Source organism: Schistocerca gregaria, chromosome 8 (assembly GCF_023897955.1).
Source record: "Schistocerca gregaria isolate iqSchGreg1 chromosome 8, iqSchGreg1.2, whole genome shotgun sequence".
NCBI classification, from domain to species: domain Eukaryota; kingdom Metazoa; phylum Arthropoda; class Insecta; order Orthoptera; family Acrididae; genus Schistocerca; species Schistocerca gregaria.
The window spans coordinates 91,995,114-92,016,202 of record NC_064927.1 but is presented as its reverse complement, the minus strand read 5'-3'; the positions used below and the strand labels follow the sequence as shown (position 1 = coordinate 92,016,202).

General features: G+C 39.1%; 1 protein-coding gene across 13 annotated transcripts in view; it reads right to left on the bottom strand.

The window, feature by feature from the left end:
- Positions 1-21,089, bottom strand: part of LOC126284114 (phosphorylase b kinase gamma catalytic chain, skeletal muscle/heart isoform) — a 143,693-nt gene that overhangs the window by 21,505 nt on the left and 101,099 nt on the right. For 7 of the 13 annotated variants that reach the window (XM_049982779.1, XM_049982777.1, XM_049982778.1 and 4 more), the window contains 3 exons: positions 11,712-11,809; positions 10,407-10,478; positions 3,774-3,932 (listed from right to left, as the gene is read on the bottom strand). In XM_049982779.1, the coding sequence (XP_049838736.1) occupies positions 3,774-3,932; positions 10,407-10,478; positions 11,712-11,809 (329 nt within the window). The remainder of the gene's footprint in view (positions 1-3,773; positions 3,933-10,406; positions 10,479-11,711; positions 11,810-21,089) is intronic. The other 6 variants (XM_049982786.1, XM_049982787.1, XM_049982781.1 and 3 more) reach the window with 1 other exon arrangement.

Sequence of the window (21,089 nt, the reverse complement as noted above, 5' to 3'; positions counted from 1 at the left end):
CCAAGCCTATCAGTAGCTCTAACAAAATGTTGTCTGATCCTGGACCTGGTTTCAACTTAAGCCTTTCAGTGCTTTGTCAAATTCTTCACCCAGTATCATATCCCCCTTCTCATCTTCCCCTACATCCTCTTCCATTTCCATAATATTGTCCTAAGGTACATCACCCTTGTATAGACCCTCTGTATACTTGTTCCACTTTTCTGATTTCTCTTTTTTGTTTAGGACTGGTTTTCCATCTGATATTCATACAGGTGGTTCTCTTATCTAAAAAGGTCTCTAATTTTCTTGTAGGCAGTATCTATCTTACCCCTAGTGATATATGCATGCTTCTATATCCTTACATATGTCCTCTAGCCATCCCTGCTTAGTCCTTTTGCACTCCTGTCGATCTCATTTTTTTAGACATTTGTATTTCGTTTTGCCTGCTCCATTTATTGCAATTTTATATTTTCTCCTTTCATTGATTAAATTCAATACTTCTTATGTTACCCAAGGATTTCTACCAGCCCCCGTCTTTTTACCTACTTTATCCTCTGCTGCCTTCATTATTTCATCTCTCAAAGCTACCCATTCTTCTTCTACTTTATTCCTTTTCCATGTGCTTGTCAATTGTTCCCTAATGGTCCTTCTGAAACACTCTACAACCTCTGGTTCTTTCAGTTTATACAGGTCCCACCTCCTTAAAATCCTACCTTTTTGCAGTTTCTTCAGTTCATAAACAATAAATAGTGGTCAGAGTTCACATCTGTCCCTGAAAATGTCTTACAACTTACAACCTGGTTCCAAAATCTCTGTCTCACCATTACCTTCCAGTGTCTCCAGGTCTCTTCCACATTTACAACCTTGTCTGATGATTCTTAAACCAAGTGTTAGTAATGATTAAATTATGCTCTGTGGAGAGTTCTACCAGGCGGCATCCTGTTTAATTCCTTTACCTCAGTCCATATTCACTTACTAGTTTTCCTTGTCTACCTTTTCCCACTATTGAATTCCAGCCCCCCATGACTTAATTTTTATCTCCCTTAACTATCTGTTTAATTTCTCTTTACTCATACATTTCCTCAATCTCCTCCTCATCTGCGGAGCTAGTTGGCATATAAACTTGTATTATTGTACAAGTGGGCTTTGTGTCTTATCTAGGCTACAATAATGCATTCACTATGCTGTTCACAGTAGCTTATCGGTGTTCTTATTTTTTTATTCATTAGTAAATCTACTCCTGCATTACCCCTATTTGATTTTGTATTTATAACCCTGTAGTCACCTGACCAGAAGTCCTGTTCCTCCAGCCACTGAACTTCACTAATTCTCATTATATTTAACTTTAACCTATCCATTTCACTTTTCAAATTTTCTAACCTACCTGCTCGATTAAGGGATCTGATGTTCCACGCTCCTCTCTCTAGAACACCAGTTTTCTTTCTCCTGATAATGACATCCTCTCGAATAGTCCCCGCCTGGAGATCCGAATGGGGGACTATTTTACCTCCGGAATATTTTACCCAAGAGCATGCTGTCATCATTTAACCTTCCACTAGGGCTGCATGCCCTCGGGAAAAATTATGGCTGTAGTTTCCCCTCGCTTTCAGCTGTTTGCAGTACCAGCACAGAAGGCCGTTTTCGTTGATGTTACAAGGCCAGACAAGCCAATCATCCAGACAGTTGCTCCTGCAACTACTGAAAAGGCTGCTGCCCCTCTTCAGGAACCACACGTTTGTCTGGCCTCTCAACAGATACCCCTCAGTAGTGGTTCCACCAACAATATGGCTATGTGTAACTCTGAGTATATATTATATTATTATACATTATGTGCAACCTATTTGACAACTGTCTGCAAGATGAATACCCTATCAGCAAGCTGTTAAGGCATGTGAAGCATTCCTGTAGTGCATTTAACAAAAAGTGGATCCTTTTTTATGAGAATTGTCACTAGGATTGAAATCTAGTTCTATTACCACAAAAAACAAATGACTATAGAAAATAAGGAAGGGTGCCATTTCTCATTTCCCAAATTGAAGAAGTTCCACACAAAGCCATCAGCAAGGAAGGTTCTGTTGACTGTCTTTCTGGGACAAAATGATGTCTGCTTAGTGCACTACATGTCACTACAGACATCAATAGTGTTCCATACTTAAACTTACTAAAAATATGCCTTTGTTGTGTCATCAAACGACAATGATGCAGATCATTGTCTGCAGTTGTTCTGTTGCAACATTTCAATGCACAACCATGTACAGTCAGAGCAACAGTTGCCACAATGACGAACCCGAAGTTTTAGTGTCTTCTGGATCCACCACACTCACCAATAGTTTTAGTTTGTTTACATTCATCAGATCTTTCCTCCAACCTATTTTCATATATATGAACCACTAGAGGGAGTGCGGCCAGTAAGAAGTTTCACTGATGAAGAGAGAGGCCATGCTGTGCCCAAGTAGTTATGCAGAATCCCAAACAAATTGTTTTTAATTGGACTTCTGACACTTTTTTGGTACTGTTAAACTTGCACTGATTGTACCAGAGATTGTATCTAAATGTGTTGCAGATTTGTATGCATGATAATTGACATTAAAATTTAAGACAGAATTGCTTGCTCATACTTATCCTCAAGAGAAATGTCAGTATCACTGATAGACATGTAAAGTACACACACTACCATAGCTGTCAGAACTAATGTTCCTTCCTCAGGTAGGAGAGAGTAATAGACTGGGAAGGCTAAAAAGCAAGGACAAATCACTCAGATCCCAGGATGAGAGCGATGCACCTGTTGTGGGGAAGAATGTTGGAGTGATCTGCCCTTACTTTTAACCCCTTAACACATTGACTTCTTTTCAAATTGTGTCCCAAAACATTGAAATTTTTTATTAATTAAAAATGTCCTCTAGTGAATGACATCACATATAAACATATAGAGATAGCTTTTAAAGCTCAAAGTAATGAGTTGCAAATTTTTGAATGTCACCATTAATAAAATCCTGAGTACACTAACGTGCAGGACTTTGACTACAATGTCCTGAAACTTGAAGTCATTTTTTAGTTTCTGTGTAGCTATCAAGTCTAACCATGTGTTCCGTAACAGCTTTCTGTGGAGGAGGAGGAGATAACTGTTAATATCCCATCAACAACAAGTCATTAGGAACCACTATATTCAATGTCAAACTCAAGATCACTATTGCCATCCTTTTTCAAAACCAGTGGCGTAAGGAAACTACAGAACAGAGCCTGAAAGTGCACATTCTATTTTTTGAGTATCCAAGATTGTACTTAGTAAACACGATGTCTAGTGGCAATCACCTCAACCAAAACCTGACAAGCAGGTTACAAATGTAGGAACAGATGCTCTCTAGTTGCCGAACACTTAAGTATCGGCAATGACAAGGACATAAGCGAAGTTTTATTTTCTCAATGGGCTGTTCTTAAGTTGTTCTAGTATATGCAGGATTTTAAGTGTCTATCAAAACAATAAACATGAGACAACTCAGATTTTATGTTGAGCAGTTAAGCCTTTCCCAACCTATGCCCCCCCCCCCCCCCCCCCCTTCCTACCATGGGAGAGAACTATTAGTTCTGACTGCTAGGATAATGTGTGCACTTTACATGTTTTATCACCAGTACTGACATTTCTTCTGTAGGTAATTTCTGGCCAATAATTCTCTCAGATAATTTTCCTTTTGATACAACAACTGACTTTGTTATTTTCTTTTACAATTTTTCATTTGACTCACCTTCAAATATGACTTAATATAGTGTTAATTGAAGAGCATCAGGTCCCTTACCTTGCGAAGTACTTTTATCCTGTACGGGTCAACTCTTGCTACTTCCATTGATAACGGCTCGGGTGTAAAGCGAAGTCGTTGAATTCGTACAATGGCTCGAACACAGAGGATTCCAAATTTGAACATCTTGCGGGCATCAAATTTCTGTTCTTTATGTTCCTGCAAAGGTACAGATTTGCGTGAGTAATAAAATTAGCAATAATTACCTTGAGGTTTTACTACCATCACAACACCATGAGATGAATTAAAAGAAAACATGATTAAAACATGATTGTTGACTTTTATTTAACAAAACACCAATGTTTGAAAAGCAAAGTGCATTTAATAATTACAAAGAATTTGAAAGGATGAGGAGAATGCTTCTTTAATCCAGTGAACTCGCCACCTGGTCACTACTATTCTGGTGCCTGCCACACATCTACACACTTGCTGTAAACTGTCCAGAAAACACTAACACCACATTACAAACCCTCCCAGCTGTGTGTGTGTGTGTGGGGCCACATGAGACCGAAAACAATGGAAGAATTGAGTAGAAATCAATAAGCAATAGATCAGGTCACAGATTCAGGGCTGTTTGATGCTGCACAACCGATCATTGTATTTATAATTCATATCTGAATTTTATTTAGGGTTACAATTAAAAAGCAGCTTCAACAAGCTTTATGATATTCATTCTTGACATAATGAGGAACCAAAATAATGAAACAGATTTTGGCTGCAATCATTTTGAGAGGACTCAATAGCTTATTAAAGATGGCAGCAACCTTTTAAAAGGGTTCAAGTTTTAAATGAGCATCATCTTGTTCAAGGGACAAATCTTTTTATATGAAAATTCAGTCTGCATATGTCTGTGCTTGCAAAACTTGAGAAGTAGTCAGTAGACTTATTTGAAATTTTAATACAATGTTGCATTTGAATAAATGCATATATTTATATATGTATTTTAATACCTATATAAAAGGGGGAAATGTTGTTACCAAACATTACAAAAAGTTCTCGATTGATTGATTTACTTAAACATTTTGCATGATATTCTAATCGGTCCATATGTTCTTCTTCAGACAGGCTCAGCATACTCATACCCTCTCTGACCTGATGAATGCACTGGAGTCGTGGTCTTCCTCATGTTTTTTTGCCTCTAATACCTTCCTCCACTACCTGCCTGATGGCCTGTCCTTCTCGACGCATTTCATGTCCATACCACTTCTGTCTTCTTTCTCTGATCACTGTCAAGATATCCATTGACTTGTATAGCTCCTGAAATTCACAGTTCTTTCTTTTCCTCCATTCATTAGACTTCAAGATGTTGGGAAATTCAGAACAATACGAAAAATCTGGCAAGTGGATTTTGTATCAACAAAATTGTCTTAGCTGCCTTACGCAAAATTTTCAGATCCTTAAACTGGAAGGAGGAAAACATGTTAACAGAAGCCAACAACTGGATGGATAGCTAAGGAAATAAACAAATAGTAAAAATCATATGAGCTATTTTTGTAAATTATATAGTGTCATCAAATGATATTGGCAATCACTGTGAAGAATGGGGAAAATGGATCAGGGAACAGACTGGAGTGGAAGATGTCATGAAAGATTTAAAGAAAATGAATTGTGGGTGTGTGGGATATCCAGACAGGTAAATAGATGGGAAAGGGACCAGGGAAGTTCCTGGGTAGTTACAAGATGTAAGAAAAGATAAAAGACAGCTGAGGGAAGGTGAAGCACACAGCTGCATCATGAATCCTTACAGCTGAAGACTACAATGCATGAAGAGATCCAGAGAGAATTTCTTTTTCAGTAGTGGATATCAAACCAATGATGTCTATGACAATTACTTGTGCATTCACAATACGGACAGCTCCAACGGTGATACGCATATAACATCTCCCACACAACTAAGCAATTATCTTCCTGATTTAGATATAAATACTGATACCTACTTCACTGTTGATATAGCATTACAGACCTTTTTAAAATCATTTGTCATAAATATCTTCCTGTCTTCTAAGTGAACAACACTGTCCACTGGTATATTTAGCAGTTATTAAATAGACCTTAAACACACTTTATAATCAAAACGTATATCATAATAATTATCACCTATTTTATTTGACTTCAGTACTATAAAATAATTTTCTTATATAGCTAACAAAACTCAAATTATATGAACAATTTGCCTAATGATTTAAATACCCCACTATCATAGTTAAAACTGACTATGATGAACAGAAACACACACATTTACAGCAGAGCATTTTCTTTCTTGCAGTCAGTTTAAACAGAAAATCTGTACATTGTTAACTAAAAATATGTATAGTTGTAAATAAAATAGAAAGAAACTTCCACATGGGAAAAATATATTAAAAACAAAGATTCCAAGACTTACCAAGCGGGAAAGTGCCGGCAGACAGGCACATGAACAAAACACACAAACACACACACAGAATTACTAGCTATCGCAACCGATGGTTGCTTCTTCAGGAAGGAGAGGGAAAGACGAAAGGATGTGGGTTTTAAGGAAGAGGGTAAGGAGTCATTCCAATCCCGGGAGCGGAAAGACTTCCCTTAGGGGAAAAAAAGGACAGGTGTACACTCGCACACACACACATATCCATCCGCACATACACAGACACAAGCAGACATATTTAAAGGCAAAGAGTAAGGGCAGAGATGTCAGTCAAGGCGGAAGTACAGAGGCAAAGAAGTTGTTGAAAGACAGGTGAGGTATGAGTGGCGGTTGAGGCCTGGTGGATAATGAGAAGAGAGGATATATTGAAGGGCGAGTTCCCATCTCTGGAGTTCGGATAGGTTGGTGTTGGTGGGAAGTATCCAGATAACTCGGACAGTGTAACACTGTGCCAAGATGTGCTGGCCGTGCATCAAGGCATGTTTAGCCACAGGGTGATCCTCATTACCAACAAACACTGTCTGCCTGTGTCCATTCATGCGAATGGACAGTTTGTTGCTGGTCATTCCCACATAGAAAGCGTCACAGTGCAGGCAGGTCAGTTGGTAAATCATGTGGATGCTTTCACACGTGGCTCTCCCTTTGATCGTGTACACCTTCCGGGTTACAGGACTGGAGTAGGTGGTGGTGGGAGGGTGCATGGGACAGGTTTTACACCGGGGGCGGTTGCAAGAGTGTCTTTCCGCCGTCCACCTAACCTTCGTAACCTCTTGGTTCATCCCTATGAAATCCCCAAACCACCTTCCCTACCCTCTGGCTCCTACCCTTGCAACCGCCCCCGGTGTAAAACCTGTCCTATGCACCCTCCCACCACCACCTACTCCAGTCCTGTAACCCGGAAGGTGTACACGATCAAAGGCAGAGCCACGTGTGAAAGCACCCACGTGATTTACCAACTGACCTGCCTGCACAGTGACGCTTTCTATGTCGGAATGACCAGCAACAAACTGTCCATTCGCATGAATGGACACAGGCAGACAGTGTTTGTTGGTAATGAGGATCACCCTGTGGCTAAACATGCCTTGATGCACGGCCAGCACATCTTGGCACAGTGTTACACCGTCCGAGTTATCTGGATACTTCCCACCAACACCAACCTATCCTAACTCCGGAGATGGGAACTCGCCCTTCAGTATATCCTCTCTTCTCGATATCCGCCAGGCCTCAACCTCCGCTAATTTCAAGTTGCCGCCGCTCATACCTCACCTGTCTTTCAACAACTTCTTTGCCTCTGTACTTCCGCCTCGACTGACATCTCTGCCCTTACTCTTTGCCTTTAAATATGTCTGCTTGTGTCTGTGTATGTGCGGATGGATATATTTGTGTGTGTGTGTGTGTGTGTGTGTGTGTGTGTGTGTGTGTGGTGTGTGTGTGTGTGTGTACACCTGTCCTTTTTTTCCCCTAAGGGAAGTCTTTCCGCTCCCGGGATTGGAATGACTCCTTACCCTCTCCCTTAAAACCCACATCCTTTCGTCTTTCCCTCTCCTTCCTGAAGAAGCAACCATCGGTTGCGAAAGCTAGTAATTCTGTGTGTGTGTGTGTGTGTGTGTGTTTTGTTCATGTGCCTGTCTGCCGGCGCTTTCCCGCTTGGTAAGTCTTGGAATCTTTGTTTTTAATATAATATGTATAGTTGTGTTCATCTGAATGTTTAATAGAGTGTCGTTTAAAATTTGAAGAAAATTACTCAAGAATTTTTCAAGACTTTTGATAACGACATTTCTCCCTCTACGTAATACATAATTATTTATATACTATCTAAATTTAAAAAATAGGCACATAAACACGGAAGTATTCACATGCAACATTGTGTCAAAATTTCAAAGCAATCGACTGACAACTTTTTGAGTTTTGTGAGCATAAAGAAGTGCAGACTGAATTTTTATACATAATAATGGTAGTAAAAATGCAATACAGTCCCTCTAAATTATGATCAGTGAAGCAATTATTATTGCAATGTTGTTAGTGCCTAGCTACAGGCTACCAACTAAATTCATTAATCACATTTCTATGTAAATATACAAGGATCCTCACGAGAACAAAGCAAACATGAATAAAGTAATGCTCTGCATACAGAAACTTATATTATTACTTAGAGTGATTTTCTAGGAGGAGAGATGGGTGCTGAAAATTGCAACAGAAAAAGGAATGTACTGAATGAATGCAGACCCTGAGAATGTATAAAACTTATCAACAGTAAGTGATAAGACTGCTGGGAGATTTAGTCTTAGCAGGATTGTCTCTTGAGTTACTGGATGTAGGTGGTCTAGCAGTCTAGCACTCAAGACATAGACTTGTATTCTGTATGAATGTGGTACATATCCTTGTCTGGCCATTCCCATTCACATTTTTTGTGGTTTCCCTAAATTGCTCAAGTTAAATGTTGGGACAGTTTCTTTGAAGAGGACACTGAAGACTTCCTTTATCCATTTGGAGCTTGAAATCCACCTCTAATGACTGTCATTACTAATACAATACACTTTAGTCTTCCCTCCTTTTCTCTTTTTGTCTAATCATAAAGATGCATGTTATGCTAAATTCATGCAGTATAAGAACCAGTGAATGCTGAGGAAACCTGGAAGTAAATCATTATGCTCTGTCTCCTATCACTCACCATGCAGCAATTGGACATCATCTAGATTGCAGCGCACTTGAGCACGTGACAGTTTAAAAAGGACAGAATGGTCAATCTCTGAGGAGTCTGTCATACTGTAACATTACATTATTATGTTGCTAAGAGAGTATTGCTTCTGTGGAAGTGCACTAAAGATGGCAGGATGTCATAAGAAAGGGGTACTGGACTGTGCAGTGTGATCACATCAAGGGATGACAGCTGTCTTGTCTACACAACCAAAATGTAGCATACAGCTTCATCTACAGTGTTGGCTTGACACTGGAAGATTATACTGCACGTGTGCTTATCTGTGTTAATGCTCTGGCACAACCTGCTGTGGAACAGGCAGTTAATATGCATGCTGTTGCCTCAATTTCCACTGTCAGAAACCACAAATGCTTTGATATTGCAACAGGCATACAAACACAGTTAATGGCATGATCAGTTACCAAATGCTGTCTGTTCAGAAAAGTGAACCTTCAACTTGCCCCACAGAAGTGGTTGTGTTCTGTTATGGTAACTGCAATGTAACAACAAATATCAAGCAGTAAAGGAGAAAATTACCTTGTCTGATTGTTTAGGGAACCATCAGATACCACAAATTTAATCAATTTCATCAGATACCACAAATTTTATCAATTTCTACAAACTAGGTGCAATCTCAACTACAACCACTACCTCAGAAAGGCTTCATCAAAGCTTGAGGTACAATCAGTCCTTCGGCCAGCTTCATCTGCTGTATTTCATCACCAGGACAATGCTCAGCCATATGTAGTGAGTAATGCAAGAACCTTCTTTGTAGAAAAACAGGTACCACTGCTTCCCTTGCCTTCATGTCATCAGGATACAGGTGATCTGAGCAACTGCTCCCGCCCTCTCCCCTCTCTCCCCCATCCCTCCCTCTCTCTCTGTATTGGAAACAATCCTCCAGCAATCACTATTGTGTTGATGTATTGTGTGTATTGTGTTCTCACATATAAGAAGCACAAAAGGATAGTAATATATCTCCAGGACACTATATAAGCCCCCTGCCATGAGATTTAGAGCCTCTGATCACAGCGTGTAGGGTTCCCAGGACATACTGAATACACAAAGTAATACATTGTGTAAAGTCCTGTAACCCTACTTAATTACTTTTAAACTGTCATGTGCCTAATCTGAAGAGTAAAGCTCATTTCAGTCACATGAACCCAGTTCAACACTGCAATTTTCATAATAATGACAATGTGTATCTGATGTTCCATTTTACCTTAACAAAGGACAGTCATTTATAAAAGTACACTCTTTTTAATTTATCTTTATTCATGTTTTACTAATTTTTGTAGTGTTTCTAAACATTTCTACTAGTGTTAAAATCTACTGCCTATTTACTAGAGACCAGAAAGTGACATCAGCCACAACTCCCGGTGATAAGAATAATGCTATGTTGCTTACATGGCATTCACATCACTCACAAAACAAAATATGAAAAGATGAGCCACAATAAAAATACAAAAACTTTACAGAGTTAGAGAACTACCCAAACACTACAACACATATCACTTTATTTTATTTTTACCAGTGTGATCTGACATATTCGACTAAATCTCCTGGAAGTCCCACCTTTCACAGAGTTATCTTGGTCCCAAAACTGTAAAACAAAAAGTTTTTACACTCTTTAACATATGAACTAAATTTAATTTAATTCAGTTTGTAATGTTGTTATCAACTGGATTGTTTTACCCATCTGAATACTAAATATAACGCAGGAGGTGTCTCTGTCTCAATATTTATTTCCAACACCACACACTAATGAACGAGAGGGCATATTACTAGACACTTTAACAAGTACGATGACAGAACAATACAAATACTATCCATCAAGTAAGCAAAGGAATTTTATTTTATTTTATTTTTTACGCCAGCAGTTGCTAAAGGTAACTGGTGATTGTAAGGTTTGCCTAATTCTGCAATTAATGTCAGCCATCAAAAGGTGGCAAACAAAATGTACCATTACAGGTATTACAATAAATAACTGTAGCAACCATAAGAGTATTCACTGAAACACATATGATGCAGTACAACTGAGTATACTTTAACTGGCAGGATTCTTCACAGCTGAAATGAAGATACTAGTCAAATGCTGTGAAACACTTTTGCTCTATATTTGCCGTATATTTTGTTTGTTAGTTTTCAATGAAAATTAAGATGTGTTCTTGTAGTATACGAAGTGTACTTATCTCGCAGACCTCCCAGTTTCAAGTTGTCTGCAAACTGAGGTTACTTTTGGAATCACCACTTACTAAAATTTTTTTGTAGAAAGTGTAGAAAATGCCCCAAGGGATTGGAACTAATAAATTAAGTCATCAGAACCACTTATTGTTAACAATGGCGAAATGTGTGAGCTAAACACACATTATTCTCTCTTTAAAAAAAGTGGACGAAGAACTGTGTCTCTGTTAGGGATGTCCTCACTATTAAACTTATTTTTCTGTGAGTAAGAGACCAGTGTTGGTTTTTTCAGCCAAATGCCAAAAACAGATTGCTTACAATGTATCTATCTCAGCAGTTCATATGGCCCTGGAATTGGTACTTCAGTAAATTTAAAATAGTGACCTGCTTGTTCCTACATTCTAATGTTTTTTGCTGACTGTGTAAAGCTATGACAACTGTACTTACGGAACAACATGTCTTCAATTAATTTCCGAAGTCATTTTTATGAGGCAGTATCTTTGATGTACCGTGTCAGTTCTTTACACCAAACAGGGACATTACTTACTCGTGAACAAACAGTAAGTGTTTCCGATATCAACATAAGTAACAATTCTGTTAAAATTATGTTCACTCAAAATTCACTAGAGAAAAAAATCTGTTGTATTCTTACCATAATTTGGAAGAAGGGATGGTTGAGGGCTTCTTTAATACTGATTCTTTCATTTGGATCAACTACAAGCAGTTTCCGTATTAAATCCTTTGGCGGCTCTGGAAGATAAAACAAATAATTTCACCACATTATTTGTAAATATGACATAGACATAAAAGTGAATAACAAAAAGCCTTAGTAGGAAATATCTATTATAAATGTTGTGGGAAAGTTCTTGCAGAATGTAAAGGAGACCATTGGGCACCAAAAAGCAGAAGTGTCGAGTTGTCGATAGCCACACACAAAAGAAGGAAAACGTGCTGGCTTTGGAGTTTTGACAAGCTAGAGTATGTACACACCGACACCCACGCACATGCACACAGACACGCACACACACTCTAGCTCATGAAAGGATAACTCTGAAAGCTAGCAAGTTTTCCTTCTTTTGCGTGTGTCTATTGACAAGTCAATTCTTCTGCTTTTTGCCAAATGGTCTCCTTAAATCCTAAAGTATAAAATATCTATATAACAACACTTTGTAACATTTTTAAACTTTTTAAATATGTATAATGTGACAAAGCCATAAGTGAGTGAGTGTGTGTGTGTGTGTGTGTGTGTGTGTGTGTGTGTGTGTGTGTGTGTGTGTGTGTGTGGTAAACAAAGATTCCACTATTTGGTAAGTTGTCTTCTTTACTCTAGAGAACTTTTTACATTCAGCCACAACTATCCTTACCAAAATTGATGCAGTGAAGTTTAAGGAAGTTTATATTCATTAATAGTAACTGCACCAGCATAGATAATCAAATTTTTGTTTTAAACAGATTTATGTGTTTCTCTGAACCTGAACCACCTATTTATATTCTTTCACAAGCAACCTGAAAGCCATGTCACATTTCCACGGCAGGGCCATTATCATTAACAGGTAAATATATCTTCTATTACTGTTTCTATGACATGGTTAATGTAGCATGCAAGCACTGTGATGTACGATTGAACGACTGCATTTATTTTATTTGCTTTTTCCAAAATGATGATTTTTCAGCTGCTTTGTAAAATGCAGCATTGCTCAGTTTGGCATCATGTTTACCATATACAGCATCAAACTTATTGATGGGTGTGTAGTATAATTAAATCTCTATTTCAGTTACAAGCCAAGTTAGGGATACATTGTCCACATTAATCTAAATCAGAAGATGTAACAGAAAGGTCAAAGAAGCAATAGGGGTGAGAAAATGTGGAGGTTTGTGCATGGAGGGAGGGAGGAACGATAGCTGAAGGAAGCCATTTTTATGAACCACCGGGAGTTGCTGAGAAAACCTTTATTCACTTTACTCAAATTTAACATATATCAGGTTCACTGTCAATGATATCTTTGCTGGGTCCTTGTATTTTTTGCTCTGTGTGATGATCTTTTCCTTTGTCCAGTTGGTTTTTCTTCTCTTTGGTGATGTACTTTCAGTTTTTGTTATCTTCTTTCACTATCTCCACCTGGCAATCTCCCTTTCTTGTTTGGCCATTGTTTTTCTCATTTGATGGTTTTCTATTGTTTCCTTTTCAGCAAACTTTCAGTGTATTCAATGACTACCTCCTGCTGTAAACTTATTTTACTATCAATTATTTTATGCATGTCTCCCAGAGGCCAACTGGCCAATTTGTATACATCCTATACTGAGACTTTTCAACTTATTCTAGTCCGTTTTCTCTTCACTAGTCTTCCTTCTCGCATTTCTTCACCAAAATCATCTTGTTTTCTAAACCTAAATCACAATACTTATACTCCTTCCACAAGTTTGCCCCGTCTCTAACCAAACAACAGTCCTTGTACTTTCCTAACTGTTCTATTCACCCCTTGATACCATTCCTAAAAGTTTCAGTATCCAGTTATGACTCACTGTTCCACTAATCCCTCCCTAACACCAAACTGATCAATCCTCAGCCTTACCCTTAAAACAGCCGCTCCTCTTGAGGTCGGGAATGATCTGCTCCATCTTTCCAATCTACCCCTCTTTTCTCCATGAGGATGCAACCAAGAGATTCGATATATGCTTTTAGCTGGGTATATTAGGGTACGGGAGTTTGCCTTCTGATGGTAAATTTAGGCCAGTCAATCTGCCTCCTTGTAGTTTTGCAGTTTACTAAAGTAAATATTTTTGCATAATGACCTGTTGTAAAGGTGGTTGTATTGTGCACTAAATAAGAAATTCCAAGAAAAGATACGAAGAAAGAAATCTGTCAGTTGGATAAGTAACATTTAAACTTATCATAAAGATTCCAGGAAAATATGTTTTTAAGGATCTCCAGGGAAACACACAGTCATTGTGCTGAAGGATTTCAGAACATTGCTTGAAAAGGGAGAGGAAGTTTTAGTACATCCTACAGTGAGCTGAATAACTTTTAAAGCACAACAGAGAGAAACTTGTGGAGTTAATAATGTTTTCAAACTTAATTTCGAACGATTTCAAAACACTTTTTCAGGATTTATAGATTTCTTCCTACCTTAATATCAACCAACCATGTTGAGTTCCAAATTGACAACAGTGCTATTGTAAGAGAGGGTATGAAGGATCAGAAAAATAACAACTTAGATTTGTGTCATCATTAATCAAACTCAGCCATCTTCCAAAAGACAGCAGGAAAATAAGTGCACATTCATGAAATGGAATCCATCAGTTTGAAAAAGAGGAAGCAACAGTGAAACGCTCTGGCTGAAACTGCAAAACAAATGTGAGGGTATGAGAGGGTGGGGGGAATGCTGCCAACACAACCGCCACCATCCAGTTGACTGAGGTTGGACAGAACATCAAGGCTGAGAGAGTGGTGGGGAGGACTGAACTACTTTATTACTGAAAATACAGCCTTGCCCAGTCTGCCATCTACTGCCAATTGACTCTAGAACAGATCACAGTGATTATGAAAACTGTGAAATCCTGAAAAATTATTTTAAGCCACTCCTCAACGCCTACCAGCACACAGGACAACAAAGTACTTTAAGAAAATTTAGGTGTCCATTCCAAGTCATCTTCAGCCAAAAAGGATAAACTTACTCCTCAACAACAATGCACAGGATAAAGAATTAACAGTACAAGAGAGTACGCTGGAGACAAATTGCTGATAGCCTTATGAGCCTTATTTAAAATATGAGAAAGCAAGGCTTATGGGCCTCATTTAAAAGATGTGAAAAACCAAGATCTTCCAAATGGTTTAGTACGTACTCTTAATTCCTCCCACTCTGTAAGAAAGATAAGAAACTACTGAGCCATTTACCTCTTAGCTTATTGTCCACGAAATTCTATCAAATTCTCTCCAGAGTAGAGTAGCAGCTAGGTCCACAACTGGGGCTGAGTAAGGCTGAATAGTGGGTGAGACTCTGGGCTCACATTTGAGGATGCCAATCCAAATCCCCATTTCGCCATTCAGAATCAAATCATCTGTGGTTTGCCTAAAATGCTTGAGGCCAATGTTAGGATGATTCCTTTTAAAATACAACTGATTTCCTCTGCATTCCACCTCTAATGACATGATCAATAGAATGTCAACCCAAATTTCCCCTTTTTCTTTTCACACCTGGGAGAGTACTAAGAAGAAAGGACATTCATGTGTAGGACATATGTTAAATAGGAAACACACCTGATGCTCAAGATCTATGTCTCAATTGATTGACTCCAATGCTTAGTGGAGCTCAAAAGTAAAGTTATTTTCCTGATTCAACCACTACGCAAATCAGCCAGCTTCAGGTAAAAGTCGAAAGGGTGAAGTTACAAGTCTCAGTTGGGCAAAAAAATCCAGTTTAACAGCCAACATGTGAGCTACAAGTAGACTAAGGAAAATTGAAGAGAATTAGAAAATTGAAACATCTAGCTCTGGACTCATGGCCATGGCACCTTATACTCATTCCTTCACAGCATCAACAACTCTTCCATCTGCTTCACCTGGTCCTCCTCAACTCAGGACAGCACCTTCCTGAAGGCTGACCATCTCCTCTCTTATGGCTCCATCCACACCTCCCACATTCAACTCACCAACCACCTACAGTACTTGCATTTTCACAGCTATCATCCCTTTCACACCAAAAAATCCCTCCCATACAGCCTGGCCACGATGTATCTGCAATAAGAACTCCCTTGCCCAGAATGCTAAAGGTCTCAGAGGCCTTCACAGATAGACACTATTGCCCAGACCTAGACCGACAACGAATTTCCCATGCCGTATCCCCCCATTCCTCGATCACCCTTCAAACATCAGCTACAAAGGACTGCCCCCTTCATCACCTAGTACCAACCCAGACTAGAAAAATTAATCACATCCTTTGTCAGGGCTTTGATTACCTATCGTCATGTCCTGAAATGAGGGACATCCTACCCAGCTACCCAAGATCCTTCCCACTCCTTCTGAAGTGGTGTTCCATTGCCCACGTGATGTCCACAACATCCATCCCTATGCCACTCCCAATACCATCCCTCGCCACACGAATCATATTCCTGTGGAAAACCCAGTTGCACGACCAGCCCAAACCACCAACACAGCACTTCCTATTTCAGTCCTGCCATGAGCTTAACCTACCCCATTGGAGATTGGGCCATCTGTGAAAGCAGCCATGTCACATATCAGCACTGTGAAATTATTGCACAGCTTTTTCTATTGGTATGACTACCAACCAGATGTCTACTAGGATGAAATAACTGCCAAAACTGCGGCCAAGAGCAAAGTGGACCATCCTGTGGCAAGACATGCAGCTGAACATAACATGCTCGTTTTCAATGCCTGCTTTACAACTTGGGCCTCTAGATCCACCCCTCCACTTCCAGAGCTTTTCTTAACTGTGCAGATCCGAGTTCCTTACAATATAGTCTCAGCTCCCCCAATAATCCAACAACTCAGGGTAACGTACTTTCCACACAGTCTCCACCCAACAGTTTCCATCCTCTCCATCCCCTCTGTCCTATCATCTCCGCCCAATTCAAGTCTTCTCACACTCACTGTACACTGCTCTCTCTCTCTCTCTCTCTCTCTCCCCTTCTCTGCTCTTCTCCTTTTTCTGTTCCCTCTTACCCCCCCTTCCCCTCCTACACCACTGCCACCTAATGTTACACCTGGCAGCCTTGGCCTGCCACCTTATGGTGCCTCCAAGCTCCACCTGGCAACACTCACTCCTCTCCCCACATCCATATTCTGCTATCCTTCTCCTTTCCCTCCTGTCCCACTTGATTGCTGCTTCCATTTGATGCAGTGGCAGTCTGGCTGGAGCAGCCAGAGATAGTGGTCTTGTGTGTGTGTGTGTGTGTGTGTGTGTGTGTGTGTGAGAGAGAGAGAGAGAGAGAGAGAGAGAGAGAGAGAGAGAGAGAGAAGCACTTCCTTGTGTGAATGTGTATGTGTTTCCTTTCTGAAAGATTTTGGATGAAATTATTTGCACTGGCTGTTAAATACTTTTTATTAAGTTACAACCAGTTCCACATCAAGTGAAGATGCGTCCTCCATTGATAAAGACTCTTTTTAACAGGTCATTGCAGAAAGGTAACTCCCTTAGACACACTCCCTATCATTTACGTCAAACAAATAGTGTGCTAAAAATGAAGGGGATAGTAGAACCTTGCCACAAGCAGGACGATCGTTGAGGGCCAGTGCTCTCTGTGTAACAGTCTTTTCTTTGTACCAGTCTGCTACTCAATGTGTGATATTTACTGTGAGCAGCACTCTACCATTTTCATAATACGGTAGATAATGCAGCCTGAAGTTTCCATTGTTTGAAACGTTCAGAATATTCAGAACCAAACATTGCAGAAGGGGTAACCTTTTATCACACGTGAAGAAACTGGAAAGGCTTTCCAGCTAACCAAGGGGTTCTTCAACAGAAAGTCAAATCCATGAATGCCACATACTACACGAACAAAGGTGCTATACAATGAATAAAAAACATCAACACAAATCTTAGGACTCAAGTAGGAATACTTGGGAAAATAACAATGACAACATAATTTCAAAGACACAGACTACTCGCCCCCCTCCCCCCTTTCCCACACACATGAAATTAACTAAAATGATTTCAACAAAAAGAAATTGACAATTTGTTCTTAGTTTTGGGATTAAAAGATCAAATTGAGTCTCATATAAAGAGGTCAGATTTCCAGGAGATGACGAATGAAAATGTAAAAGGATTTCTCAAAATTAGCACTCTGGTGGAAACATTAGAGTAGGAATATCTTTGGAGTGGGCATTTGAATGAGACGAATAGGATTCTTCTCTGTGAGATACACTGCTACCCAGGTCACGTGATTTTGGGACTGAAGATATTCGACCGCAAAGTACTCTGCAGATTTTGCAAGATGGTCAAATATTAACAATAAAATATACTGATCAGGTTGGTACGCACCAGAAAAGAAAAGTACTGTAGCGTAGATTTATAAACTATAGCTTCATAACAATATTTAGAGGGAATTATGGGGACAATACCATGGAGAAATTTAAAAAGGTGACATTCTAGATGGAAAACTTTTTCTTAAACATATTCCAACAGCAATACGAATCTTGCTTTGCACTACACCAAATAAGGGAAAAACGGAACAGAAGCAAGAATAAGAGGTGAATAACTCCTGGGATTAAATTATCATGTACAAAGAAGATAGAGCTCTACCTAACTCATGGGACAAGCTGTAGCCAGCACCTGGAACTCCATTACCACCAGGAATGTAAAATTAAAAAGGCAAAACATGGTAACACTTCTGAATTATTCATTACTTCTGCACACTGGAAGAGAAGGTAGGACCCACTAACAAACAACCAAACACAGATGCACAAGATTTCTTTGTGATGACTTTGCATGTACCACCAACTTACAATATTTTCAGAAATACAACCCCTACGGAGTACACAAAGTTCATCAGGTCACTAAAATGTAGTCATTCAGCTGGTTATGCTATGATGAAGTTTCTAGCTGAATATTAAAATCCTGTGCCCACTTGACAGGATTATGCTCAAACTATCATTATAACTAATCAATGACTCAGAGCATACTTCATCAGACATTTAAATGTACTGTTGTAACAATCATTTATTAACTACAGATCTGCAAACAACCTTTCATTACTGACCTATTCGACTTCCGCTTGTTTTCAAAAGTGATTCAGAAAGCAGTCTATGACGGAATTCTGGCCCATTTAACTGAGCACTTAACTGTATCCCAGTTTGGGGTTTCTAAATCATTCCATAGACAGAAAGCTAGAGAAGACCCACAAACGAAGTCCTGGCACGGCTAAACACAAAAAATTATACTGTTGGTATATTTTGTGACCTTACCAAAAATTTGATTGTGTGGACAATAAAATTCTGCTCAGGAAACAAGTGTCATACCATTAATGGCATCACCTCGTACAGACAGGGACAAGGACTGCTACTAGTCCCACTACTGTTTGTAACTTACATAAATGATTTTCTAATTACTTTAAAGGGTGGTTCCAAAAAGAGTGTACTAATCAGAAATCTACTCAGTCTTACCAGACACAGATTAGATCATAACTGAACAGCCCTGCAAGAGGTTTACAGCAACTCAAATCTCACAAAGACTCATACTATGCAGTTTTAAACAAGGAAGAAATATCTGATAGCACCAGATGTAGACATTAAGGATCATACACTAAACTAAACACACAACATATAATTTCCTCCAAGTTAAAATGGAATTGACAGATAAACTAATTAAAAATATCAATTCAGCACATGCTGACCTAATGACAAGAGTATAGGCATATTTTGTGTAGTTCACTCCTTGCTATCTTATGGAATTATCTTCTGAGTCAGTACACCAACAGTAAATAAAGAGTTTATTTGGCAGAAGCAAACAGTAAGAATACTGTGTAAAGTAGATAACTGTACTTTGTACAATATCTCACAGAAGCCTTAAGGACCTCTCAAGTCTTTCACTCACTTCCCAATATATTTACTTCTGGATTACATTTTATGCTGACAATAAAAATCAATTTCAACTGAATTGTGATTTCCACAAACAAAATATAAGAGACAAAAATAATTTACATACAGACATCACCAGTTTTTAGGGTTCAAAGAGGTGATAAGTATTCTTATGTAAAGGTATTCAAACAAGTTTCCAGCTAAAATAAAGTAAGAAGTCAGGAAACCCATCCAGTTCAAAATTACAAGCATGCTAGTGAGCTGCTCTGCTAAGAAATTAACTGAATATCTAGATTCAGGAACTAAAACATTTAATTAGATGCAGTGTTCATTCTAATAATAAGATGACCTGGCACACAACATTAACCTTAGACTTTTTGCAGATGATGCAGTTATCTGTAATGAAGTACGAGGGCTGACTGAAAAGTAATGCCTCCACCTTCGTAACTCTTCAGCAGTTAGCAGCATTAGTACGCGTCAGGTACTCGCTTTTTCCATAGCCTCATCTCTACAGCTCCAGTTGGCAGGCATTGACGGTTGTATTGTTACTGTGTAAAGTATGGAATGCTCCGCAGACGGTTGATCAATGCAATCTAAGCAACATGCAGTCATTGAATTCTTCACAGCAGAAGGTGTTGCCCCAAAGGAGATTCATCAGAGAATGAAAGCAATTTACGGTGATTGTGTCGATATGAGTACTGTGCGTCGTTGGGTAAGTTTATAGATGTTGAGGCGGGAACATCTGACCTTCATGACAAACAAAGAGTTGGACATCCTGTGACAGCAACCACTGAGACTTCAGAGACTGAATCTCACCACCATACGGCATCCTCCATACAGTCCAGATTTAGCACCGTCTGACTTCCATCTGTTCCCGATAATGAAAGATGATCTGCAGGGACATCATTATGCTTCTGATGAAGACGTTGAGAGAACTGTGAAACTGTGGTTACGGAAATAGAGAGTCGACTTTTTCCGTGACAGCTTCAGAAAACTTGTTCATTGTTGGCAGAAATGTACCCAATTGGCTGGTAATTATGTGGAAAAGTGAATATTGGTAATTAAAGATCACATTCTAAGGATTATTTCTGCGTTTATTAAAGTATTCCCATCCAAACCCAATTAACGAGGATGGAGGCAATACTTTTCATTCAACCCTCATACTATCTGAAAAATCTACGCAAGTATTATGCCACATCTTGACAATATTTCAAAGTGGTGCAACTCACTTTAAATGTCCAGAAATGTAAAATTATGCACTTCACAAAAGAAGTAAATAGGGGGTGTTCAAAAAGTCTCTCTGCAGTGCCATACAATTGTTAGCCGCGCATGCCGTATGCCGCAGTGAATATACCGAAATGAAACTCGGTGAAATACAAGTTATTAATTTATTGAATATTCATTTTTACTGAAATAAACGAAACAGTGGAATTTGGGGGAGTCCGTTTGAAGGGAAGTAACCCAGGCAGGCAAACAATCATACGTCACACGCTGCTA